Below are 12,597 nucleotides of genomic sequence, written 5' to 3'. Positions count from 1 at the left end.
TATATGTATCCGTCTTTATTCATTATTACATGAATTTAGTTATTTGATTTAACTTCATGTAACACAACATGATTTGCACTGACTGTGTGAAAATTTGCCGTTATCTCCCGGCATAAAGTTATTTGGTGAAATTAATTATATGCTTTGAAGACAAGATATTCTTTTGTTTGGATAAATAAAATGAATTATGAAGAAGGTTTGCTAGGGGTTAAAATTGATTGTGATGAATCAGAACAACAAATAATTTACAGGAATCAAACACCTTTGTTGTTCACATTCGCCTTGAATGCTTTGAGGTCAGAACTGGGGCAATCCAAGTGGGATAAATACGACTTCCCATCTTAGTCGAATGCAGCATAATGTTGCCGTGGCGCGGAGGGGTTTTGACACACATTATGTTCTGTTACTTTAAGTACTTATATTTACGAGTTTGTGAATGCACCACTGTGAGAGAGAGAGAGAGAGAGAGAGACAGAGAGACTGAGAGAGAGAGAGAGAATGAGTGAGAGAGAATGAGAGAGAGAGAGTGTGTTTTATTGGCCAGAATGAGGCCCCCTTAAAATGCAATTCATTCGGAGGACCCAGACAATAGACATTGTCAATCAAAAATTTAATATTCTCTTATTGTATATTTTATTACAGTTTCAATAACACTGTCCGGTCCGATGTGTTTTAATGGCAGTACTTAGGTTCAATGATAATCAGGGATCTACGGGGGATCGAGTCCACACAAGATGCCTGCGCTAAAATTAGAGCAAGTATTCCTCACAACATATAAAGTATATCTTTAATCATTTTTTTTTTTTACATAAAGACACGTTTTTTCTTTGCAGAAATCAAAAGATTCCAGAAAGGGTCCTGTTGTTATTCTCTCCATTACCTACAGGGGGGTCAAGTTTATTGACGCAGCCTCAAAGGTAACTAAAAGGAATGTGCAGGACAGCCAATCGCTCATTTGTTGTGTTTATTTAGAAACAGTCTAATTAGACAAAAAAAAACTGCATATTTATTGATTCTGTTTCATCTCCTCCGTCAGACCATAGTTGCAGAGCACGAGATCCGGAACATCTCCTGTGCCGCCCAGGACCCGGACGACCTGTGCACGTTCGCCTACATCACCAAGGACCTGAAGAGCGGCCACCATTTCTGTCATGTCTTCAGCACGGTGGAGGTGGTAAGTCCTAGCAAACTAGAATTTTTTGAAAATGCCGCCACAGAGACATTTTTACGAAGTAAATAAAATGTGATTTGGTGGACAAATCTATCATACGTATACAGAGCAAAAAAAAAAGATTCAATAAGAAATGTTCAGATCTGTTTGCAGCTTTTACTAAAATTATTTCCAAGGCCCCACTGTGAAAGAAGCCTGAAGCTTCCTTCCTTCCTTTGATTGGCTTGTTGAACAGCTTGATTAAATTGTCTTGCCTGAAAAGCTTGACATTTACATGTACACCAGAAGCTCAGCTGTGGAGACATCTTGATTAGTCGCAAATCTCCATTTAACTCCACCTCAGGCTTGAGCTATTAAGAGTTGGCGTGTTAATGATGAGTCATCAAACTTTGCTGCCATGCTTCACCCACAGCAGTGGCGGGGCAGTGATGAAAACTAAATTGCTCACCTCTCCATGCGCCACGAACATGAACCGTTTAATTTTTTTTTTTCTGAAATTTAGCGTCACTCATCAGTCGAGTGTGTTGTACATGATTGTAATTTGGTTGCATTCATTTTAAGAAGATCAGGAAGTTTACTTATGAAGGACGATAAAATCACTCTCAACTGGCTGCTTTAAACCAAAATCGAAGTTCGTGTCTTATCAGCCATGGGTTTATGACACTTTTTGTGGGTCTAATAGTGTACTCATGATAAACATTCTCCTCACGAGGGTGCTGGAGCCTATCCCAGCTATCTTCTGGCAGTAGGTGTGGAACACCCTGAACTGGTTGCCAGCCAATCGCAGGTCACATAAAGACAAACAACCACCATGCGGCTCCCATCAGCAAGAGCAAACAAAAAATATTCTTGTAGTTTACTGTTTCCCCATGTGTGCTGTATAATATACATGGTTCAAAATTGGAAACAATCATACTAAATGATATAATACTGCAAACCAAAATGTCAGACTTTGTTTATCTTCCAAGGAATTGGTCTTTGAGACTTTTTATTGACTCGACGCATGTCAACCAAAACTCACATTGCAAAGTGAAAGTGACTTCAGATGCTGAATTTTGCCAAAATTCTCTGAGACAATTTAATTTTTTTTTAACATGGAAAGGCCCTCAAAAAGGTAAATTATTTGGCCTAAGAATAATCCCAAAGAAGAATTGAAGCAACTTCAACCTTCAGGTTCAATGCAGTACAACCAATACATAATTTCCTTACACAGACGCAGACGTACGAGATCATCCTAACTCTGGGCCAGGCCTTCGAGGTGGCCTACCAGATGACCGTGCAGTCCAGGCAGAGACACTTCATCCCCCACTCGTCGCTGGGCTCTGAGGTCGTCGAGACCAAGAGTAATCGGCCCGTGTCGCAGGCGTGGAGCAGCATGAGGAGATCAGCAGTGAGTAGCGCCCCGCCAACCAAGAGAGCGTTAGAGGCACGATCGTAACTCAAAAGGAGGTCACAAGGGATTATTGCTAACAAATTGATTTAGGTACCGCCCATTCATAAAGTAAGTAACACGTTTGGGTTTTTTTTTGTTCCTCAATATCTTATATTGTATTTACCTAACAGCTGGTAGGCGAAAGACTGAGTTTGTTGAAGTCATCCTCCTGCGTCACAATGGAATTTGTTCAAGTTGTTGCCCACGCTTGTTGACTCGTTGCAATTTTCAGCCAAGTTGGCCTGCCAAGCGCTGCCCTTCCCTCAGCTCATTTTTATTGTTCTAAAGGGGACATATTACGGAAAATAAACTTTGTAATGGCTTGTATACAAACAGTTGGTACTCTAGAGGGCCTGCCCACCCATCCATTGTGAAATCTCACAAACAAGCAAACCTTTTGTGAGCTGTCTAGTTCTGAAAATGTAACAAAGCGATTTGAATTGTAACTATACAGAACATCACAAAGCCAAAGTGTGAGCAGAGCTGAACCGTTGTGGAATGCACATATTCATGTTAGCTACGAGCACGACGACTTCACCTGTTGTGAAGGGGCGGTTATTTGTCGCACACCGATTGAAAAATGTAATTAGGCGGCTTAATGATGAAGTGATGCCTCCACGAGCGAAAACCCAATCCATGTTTTTACTGTCTTTATGGTGGCTAGCGTGTGATTCGCACTTGCATTTCTAGACATGGGTGCTGCCTCCATGAGTGAAAATCCAGACTATGTTTTTACAATTTTTATTGAATGCTATCTTTTTCCTTTTTACCCTGGACCGTCGCTTCCTCATTGAGCGGTCGCTTGCCCCGTTGTCACTCACCAGCTCCGCCCAGCAGTAGAGGGGAATGTTTGGAGCAGTCTAAAAACACTGTCTAATTTCAGAAGATTCGAAATAGGGTAGGAGATACGTTAATTAGACACACTGGAATGGTTTTAAATTCAAAAGTAAAGAAAATATATAATCAGAATGGCCTTTATCGTCATTATACTCAGTGTACAACGGGATTGGAGAGCTCCCCTTCCCAGTGCAAATATAGATATTGTAAAAATAAATATAAATTATATATATATATATATATATATATATATATATATATATATATATATATATATATATATATATATATATAATGTGTCTCTTTTAAAAAATATGAGATAGGTGACATATTACAGGAGCATTTCTTTGGGCTCAGTTCTGCATGACTGTACACAAGTAATATGTTATGGTCATAAAGGGACAAATTGCCTTGTGTTTGGAAACCACTCCATTATAAAAGCTGGAAGAAGTAAAGCAAGGTACACACATACTGATATTTTGCCTCCCGTTATCGGATGTTTACAATGCGTAATTCGTAATCGGATTCGTAATAGTAAATGTTAAAACTGTTCACAATCCATGATGATGATCCTTTTTGCGCGCGTGCGTTGGCGTGTGCGTGTGTGCGTGTGTGTGTGTGCGCGTGTGTACGTGTGGACAACACAAGGGTTGCTGAGCAACAGACTTCATAATTGTGACCTAAAAGGCAATGAGAGCCAATCAGGAAGCTCATACTGTTGCCGGACACGGAGGAGCAACTGGTTGTGCTGAGTGTTTGTATTAGAGGTCTCACATAATAATAATAATAATAATAAGAATAATAAGAATAATAAGAATAAGAAGAAGAATAACAAAAAAAGTTTGCCCCCTCAAAACTTACTCCAGCTAACAGTTAGCTTCACTTCTTCTTTCCCCATTGAAACGAATGATAATGACATTAACTTTCTTCAGATCCCCCCCAAAAAACAAAAAAAATCTGGACCGTTTTTCAATGAAAAAAAATCCCTCTATAAATTACCACTTCATAGAAACACCAAGTAATGACATCATTAAATTGAATTAAGGAGAATATAAAACTTTGTATCACAATATCTCCTGCAATGTACATTATGCTGCTCTTCTGATATGCGTGCCTTAGCCACCTGGGGGCAGTATAAGAAAGACATATCGGCATGTTGACTCAGCTCCAATCTCGGTTTCTCAGTGCGGCAGTAAAATTAGACTTTCTACGCGGAGGATGAAGAATATATGCCTGAGTATTGTTATATGGTCAGTATTGTTGCACCACTTGTATTCCGCTATCCGTTGGTGTTTCCCATTTCATGCTAGCAGGGGCTATGCGATTGTTTCAACAATAAAATGTGTAATTCTTTTTCTTCAGTTTGACAGTACCTTCAGCTGAGAATGCAAAAGTCACTTGCCACCATACAGCTGTGTACCCCACTTTACACGACTTGGCTTCTACTTGACCCCAAAACTACCACTTTTCCCACAAACGCTTCCCAATGCTACTTGACTTGAACGTTCTGATCCCCAAATCCTTGCGCGCAGTTCGGGAAGCATGTCACGTTGTCTCACTGCTCCTGTCTGTCTTTTAACCTGTCCTTGTCTTCTTGTCTTCTTGGTGCTGCCGCTGCCCCCCAGGGTGCCCCCGTGCTCGAATGCCGCTGCTGTCACTGTCACACGTGCACCACCCACCGTCCTACCTTCCTCCCGTTGCACTCTGTTAGCCCCGGAGTCCAGGTCCTTCTCTTTCCTTGCCTCTACTCACCGCCTCTCTACCATCGCACACCCGCTCAAACACCCCCACCCCCGCCGCCACGTTCATCTTCTTCCTTTCCCACTACCGCAGATTCCATCTCCCTTTCTCACCCGCCATCGCCATCTTTCCTCATGGACGCCGTGAGCGCAAGTGTCGCAGTTTAGCCGAACGAAAGGGTTCCCGGTTGTGTTTGGTGGATGGTTTCTTACGTCTGAATCGGAAGGTGATTGAGTGTAACCTGTGGGATGTGTGGTCAGCGTGTTTTTTGTAATAAATCCAGTTGTGGGTCTGGTGTGTGATCACCACAGGATTCCAAAGGACCAAAGAGTTGTGCTAAAAACGATTCCACTTCCCATAAAAACATTTTTTTTTAAAAACCTCGAGCTTCACTTAAAAAAGGAACTAGCCATCCATCCATTTTCTATGGTGCTGTTGTTGTGGTGATGGTTCATTGCATTTGTGCTCTACTGGGTCAACATTCTGCTCAAAAGGTTGAATCTAAATGTACTTTTTAGTCAATCAGTGCCCACACCAAATCCATGAAAACAAATTAGGAATGTGTGAGCTCAGCTTTTTTTTTAAAGTTCTTCTTCTGAGGATTTATTTGATATTATCAGACTGAATCAAATACTCTGGTGGGGCATATATGGCCCACGGGCTGTATGTTGCCCACAGCAGCAAATACTCCATTACACCGAGGATTGCCCATGTTCATCGATCCATTATTTATCGTGATTATCCTCGTTGAGGTCAGGAGTTAGCTCGAGCCGATCTCAGCCCAGACTGGCTGCCCGCTATCTTTACAAAACACAATTAAAACCTATTAACAATTTGGCGTATTCAGTGAACCCTACATGTTTTGGGAATGTATGCGGAAGCTTGAGTACCTGGAGAAAACCCGCGCAAGCACAGGATGAACAGGAAAATTTCACACATCCACTGTTAAGATTTCAAAATAAATAGCAGAATCTTTATATTAACTCGACAGAGGTTTCACTTTTAACCAGTTGGAGACATAAAGGAGGACTGGCTGACTCCAAAGTAAAGTGCATAACAATAATCGATCTAATATGTGATGACAGCATGGGTTACTGTTTGCAAGTGCTGCTGTGTAGGAAAAGGCTTCACCTCCGCAAGGTGCCTGAGGTGACAAAAGCGGGACTTACGTAGTGCAGCAATTTGCCGATCCAATTTGAAATCGCTGCCCAATGTAAGGCCAAAGTTTGAAAAAGGCTGGCACATAACGCTTATCCTCATTAGGGTCACAGATGAGCTGTGGCCTATCCCAGCTAACTAAGTGTGGCACAACCTGAACTGGTCGCCAGCCGACCACTCACACTGACACAAATGGACAGTCAAAGTAACGAAATGTTTTGGGAATTTGGGAGGAAGTCGAATTGAAAAAAAAAAAAACGTGCAAACTCCGCACAGCAAGGCCTGAGCTGAGATTCAGACCCAGAACCTCAAAAATGTGAGGCAGATGTGCTAACCACTTACACTTTTTGGTCGAAACAATTGTTGCCAATGTCCTGCTTGAGTTGTGGCATTGTGCCTGGGGTGTTAGCTCACGGCGGCGGCCCGCGGAGTCCGTCAATCATCCATGTGGTGGATTGAGCACCCGGGTCGCGGCGGGAAGCCTCCTCCGCTGACGCCCGTCTCACGCAATCCCTCTCGTCCCCTCCTCCCTACCTCCCTCCCCTTCCCGAAACCCTCTTCCTCCTCCTCCTCCTCCTCCTCCTCCACCCGGCAGATCGACCCCCTGGAGATGGACGCCGACATGCACTCCCTGGGCAGCACCTCCTGGCTCTTGGACCAGCGCGACGCCAACAGGCGGCCCGTCAGCACCAAGTACGAGACAACCATATTCTGAGGCGCCCCCTCTCTCTCTCCTCCGAATCCCACTCCCACATCCCGTGCCCTGTCCCACCTTGCATCCAGTTCGCAATCCACGCACAGTTTCGAGCCCCGTGCCTTCTCACTGTGACGGTGTAGCCACCCCTCAGGGCTGCCTCCTCCTGCACTTCCACCTTTTAGTCTTTTTGCCCAGCAAACTCCTACGAGGATCCTCCCGGACTGAGCTCATTTTTTCCTTGCATTTCCAACCCCCTGATAGCTCCCAGAGGTTGCTTATTTGTATACTGTGTCAAAAAAATGGATATTTCTTTTTCAATTTTGGACTTTTTTTTTCTTTGTCCGTGTGTAGCCTCTCTTGTCTTACCAGGCATCTACCACTGTGAGACTCTGTGAGGAGGGAGAGGATGCCAAACCAATGAGCAGTTTTCTTTTTGTTGTTGTTTTCTATGCATTTGTACAAAAAAAAAAAACACGCTGGATGGGTCACTAACACACTTTGCTGCACTTTGAGGAGGCCGGCAGTCCGATGTCATGTCATGGCCCCCCCCGTGAATACCACCCAATGACTGCACGCTGTTTCTCCAACACACTTGACTGAGAGACTGAGGGAGTGCGAGGGGGTTGTTGGGGGTCTCTGCTCTGGCCTTGTAACTGCCCTGTGCCTCTCAGCATCACGGTAGCACCGAGAGACAAAAGAAACTTAAATACAAAAAAAAAACAAACACTGTGTTGACACATGGCACTATCCCTTTGAATATCTCAGCCGGGGCGTCCGTTTTGTGATGCTTTTTTGATAGGCTGTGACATCATTTGAGACAATATTTTGTAAATGGAATCCAAACATGCCCCGATTATATTATATTTGACTATATTAAAAAAAGAAAAAAAAAAATGAGGAGGGCCCGAGCATGCGTTTTCCCCCAACTTAGCATCTCATTATCACGCTTAAATGTCTCGCACGCTAAGTGTGTGTCATGTCGCATTTAAAAAGAAACCAAATATTTTATTTTTTTTTGGTGTTGTGGTAACAACGAATGGATTTGCTATGCTGAAAGCACGATGCGCACACACACCGTGTTTCATTTTGTTTGTTTGAAGGATGTTGTTGTGGCGTCAACACACTTTTTTCCAACACTTGGCCACTGTCAGTGTGTGCGTGTATGTGTGCGTGTTGGCAGACTGTTAAACATGTGACTCGTGCGTGTTTGTGTAGCACCGTAGTAACAGCAGCATTCTGACTGTTAGTTTCCACTGGTGATGCATGATTGCAGTGTTTTGTCGTGTGTTTTGGTACCTGTGCCAAGCCGGGCCACGCCAGGCCGGTCCGTGTGTGTGTGTATGTGTGTGTGGCGTCTCCCATCCAGTCCCATCCGTCCATCCATCGCCTCCGTTGGAACATCACCAGTCAGTCAGTCGCCCCCATCCGACCGTCCGCCCATCTTCATCCCGCCGTCATGACGTCACGCATCTTCTCCCGTCTCGTGTGTCACCATGGCAACGTGCTCGTATGGCTGCAAAGCAACGACGGGTAAAGTCAAGAGATTTATTTCGGCCTGAAGTTCAGATCTAACCCTCTTCGAATTCAAGCTTAACCTTAACCCAAATACGGCTCCCAGGGTATCGAAGTCGAGAACGTGCATTTATTGACACGTTCATTTTGCAAGATTGGTGGAAGCTCACTCCCTTCACCTTCCATCAGGCTGGGTTTTAGTTCTGAGAAACTCTTCTTTTCTTCCAAGGCAGTCCGTTTAGGCCCCATCTAGTTGGGCTGCCTGGCGGCTATCTAGTACAGTGATGCCTTGAGATACTATTTTAGCCCCCAGTTGAGTAAACACATACGTTAATGACATCATTGACAATTTTTTTTTGTCACGTTCACCTGGGGGCAGCATCAGAAACATACAGACTGTACTGGAGGTTCAGCTCTTCTTTCAACTTCTCAGTACGGCAGTAATATTAGTCTTTCATAAGCCAGGATAAATCGTTTATGTCTGAATATTGTTATAGATATCCGTTGTTTAAAGGAGACTCAAGTCACTAACATTCTTTGCAATAATGTGTTCAATGTGAAGCCACTAGTCACAGCGCACCTATTTTTGTTTTCGTTTGGTCATGTGACGTTAGCAATGTGAGCCCGAGGGCACATTGACGTCAGTTTCTGGCGACAGTACGGGGTGTTGCAGGATAAAATGTCTGCTCCCTCAGATAGATGAAAATGGGTGGATTCATTTGCTCACTTCTAATTCCACAAATGGATATTCATCGGAATATTATGTTTGGACTAGTGGAGGCAAAAAGAAAATTTGATTGGAAAGAACATTTTTGACTTGCATTCCCCTTTAAAGGGTAAATACAGAGCCACATAGGTGCTAATTGTTAGCCCCTGTGGCTATGGAATTTCTCCATTTTATGTTAGCATTATGGTAGCAGAGGCTATGTGGTTGTATTAAATACACAACGTGCAATTTGCTTGCTTGTTTTATGTTTGATTTGACAGTAAGCTTCAGCGGAGAGTGGAAATAAACAGCTTGAAGCCTCGTTTTTCAAGAATATTTACTAAGTATATTCGCCACACTGCTGTCAAAACAAAACAAAAAAAACATCAGATCCAAGACTGGTAACTTGAAAAACAGAAGTTGCTTGACGGGTATCTCAAGGCACCATGGTATTGAAAACCTTTACACTTTTTGCAGCGGAACCACAAAAAGTCGAAGATGTGCAAAATGTATGCCCATGAGCATGTAATGGATTAAACTAGTTTTGTCTTTTCTTGTGCTGTTTTAATGTCACCACAGAAAAGATGTTCCAAATGTTTCCTAATTCAATTTGGTCCCCATGCTGATTTAGGCTGAACTATGGTTGGTTTTAACTTAATTAATTTTTTTTTTTTGTTGTTCCTCAAAATGGTATTTTACAAATCTTACGTTAGCCAGTTAAGACAGCAAACTAGTCGGGCCTGATTTCACTGTGCACTCTGTTGGTGGCTGTCCAGTAATGAAATCATGCCTCGACAGTGGATCCTAGTTGATCGACCAAAATTGTTGTGCGTAACAAGTGATACCTCGATGTGAAACCTCAGCTCAGTGAGCATCTAAAGTATTAACTCACAGTTTTGCTTTTACTTTGCCTTTTGGTTTTGTGACATCACTACTACTGAAAGAATAACAGAATAAACAAACAACCAATTAAAATATGTTCTAAATGGTTTCTAATTTGATTTGGTTCCTGTTTAGGCAGCACGATAGCTTGGCCTGACTTAACTGAAGCAAATGCTGTTTCCTGGATTAAAACACATTACACTTCAACCGTAATGGATTTTTTTTATATTTTTAAAATGAACACTAAAAATGTTTTGTTTGATTTTTACCATACAATATAACTTCTCCCCCGTTGGTAGCAGTCCAGAACTAAAACTATGCCTCAACAAGAGGAACTTTTAAACTTCATCCCTACGCTTGGACGACGCAATCCAGAAGTCTAAACCAGAGTTTGCCAAACTTTATTGATTTAAGGCACATAGTTTACATTTACAAATCTCACAGTACAACATTTACCAAAATGTACATTGAAATAACATAAGAATATCTCCATGTATGTACAAACATAGATTGAGTGAAATCTAATATTCTGAATGGCAATAAGTGGATACACGGATGAATAGTACCTCCTTGCTGGATAGAGATTCTCGAGGACTGGACTTGGGCACCTCTGCTGTAGATGAAGAAAAATGAGTTTTTTAGGTTAACAAAAAAATATATATATATATATATCCATCCATCCATCCATCATCTGTACCGCTTCTCCTCACTAGGTTCGCAGGGGGTGCTGGAGCCTATCCCAGCTATCTTCGGGCAGTAGGCGGGGGACACCCTGAACTGGTTGCCAGCCAATTGCAGGGCACACAGAGACGCACAACCATCCACGCTCACACTCATACCTAGGGGCAATTTCGAGTGTTCAATCGGCCTGCCATGCATGTTTTTGGAATGTGGGAGGAAACCGGAGTACCCGGAGGAAACCCCACGCAGGCACGGGGAGAACATGCAAACTCCACACAGGATGGCCGGAGACGGGATCGAACCCATATATATATATATATATAATATATATATATATATATATATATAATATATATATATATATATATATATAATATATATAATATATATATATATATATATATATATATATATATATATATATATATATATATATATATATATATATATATATATATATATATATATATATATATATATATATATATATATATATATATATATATATATATATATATATATATATATATATATATAGAGGGGCGGCACGGTGGCTGACTGGTTAGCACGATGGCCTCACAGTGAGAGACAGCAGCAGGCGTGGGTACAATCCCAGCTCCGGCCATCCTGTGTGGAGTTTGCATGTTCTCCCCGTGCTTGCGTGGGTTTCCTCCGGGTACTCCGGTTTCCTCCCACATTCCCAAAACATGCATTGTAGGCCGATTGAACACTCTAAATTGCCCCTAGGTATGAGTGTGAGCGCGGATGGTTGTTCGTCTCTGTGTGCCCTGCAATTGGCTGGCAACCAGTTCAGGGTGTCCCCTGCCTACTGCCCGAAGATAGCTGGGATAGGCTCTAGCACCCCCCGTGACCCTACTGAGGAGAAACGGTACGGAAGATGGATGGATGGATATATATATATGTGTGTATATGTATATGTATATATGTATATATATATATATATATATATATATATATATATTCAGATCAAAACAAATGCCGGTAAATGGAAAATAAATGTGCTGTAAACAGAACACACTCCAAAGAAGACAACCCAAACTAATTCAAGCGATCAAAAATTTTTTTTAAAAAGTAATAAAAAATGGGGCAAGGTCTGGTCTGCACTCGCAAATGCAGTGGGCAAGCCCACTGAATGGGAAATATCTGCCTACACACCTGGACATGTTTCAGCTGTGAAAACATATCTGCTTAAAGTCTCAGGTGGCTGGAATTTATCCCACTGGGTCGCTACAGGGCTTTCCATGTTGTGATGAGAGGCGTTAACCACCAACTAGCATGTAAGCTAATAGGTTTGGATCGAGTGATGACATCATGTAGCCAAGAAATTCAATTCTTTTCAGTTTACTTTCAAGTTAAATTTCTAAGTTACTAGTTGGGCCTGACTGCAGCAACAAGCAGCAGCAGCTATATGAAGCAAGTTGCGCGAGCGTGACGCAGGAGACACAGAGCGCATGGTCTTTTTGGGTCTGTTAACATTTGGTGTTTTCCATGTGTAGCTCGCCCCGGCGTTCAAGTTCCCGGACACCAAGCTGTGAGTTGGCGAGCGAGCGGGCGGGCTCTTGCGAGGTAAAGCGGGGAAGAGGTAGATGGCGCAAATCCACTCTTGACATTTAGATCTTGCTGCGTACGCCCTTCCTCCCTCTCACGCTACCTATACACGCAGATGAAAGGTAAACCTGTCCGACATGGCCAACTAAACAGGACTTTGAGCACCGCTTCCGTTTTCACAAAAAGGTCAGCTAGAAAGGTCACGTCTACTT

General features: G+C 42.5%; 1 protein-coding gene across 9 annotated transcripts in view; it reads left to right on the top strand.

Annotated features, from left to right (window-relative positions):
* Positions 1-12,597, top strand: part of anks1ab (ankyrin repeat and sterile alpha motif domain containing 1Ab) — a 49,494-nt gene extending 36,897 nt beyond the window's left edge. For 2 of the 9 annotated variants that reach the window (XM_088308861.1, XM_088308869.1), the window contains 7 exons: positions 683-754; positions 834-917; positions 1,037-1,174; positions 2,385-2,561; positions 5,066-5,164; positions 6,934-7,031; positions 12,334-12,597. In XM_088308861.1, coding sequence (XP_088164987.1) covers positions 683-754; positions 834-917; positions 1,037-1,174; positions 2,385-2,561; positions 5,066-5,164; positions 6,934-7,031; positions 12,334-12,451 — 786 coding nt within the window. In that variant the 3' untranslated portion in view covers positions 12,452-12,597. The other 7 variants (XM_088308867.1, XM_088308870.1, XM_088308863.1 and 4 more) reach the window with 6 other exon arrangements.

This window comes from Idiotropiscis lumnitzeri, chromosome 11 (assembly GCF_059441095.1).
Source record: "Idiotropiscis lumnitzeri isolate Australia: NSW breed Sydney's pygmy pipehorse chromosome 11, RoL_Ilum_1.0, whole genome shotgun sequence".
NCBI classification, from domain to species: Eukaryota; Metazoa; Chordata; class Actinopteri; order Syngnathiformes; family Syngnathidae; genus Idiotropiscis; species Idiotropiscis lumnitzeri.
This window is presented reverse-complemented; position numbering and strand designations above follow the sequence as displayed.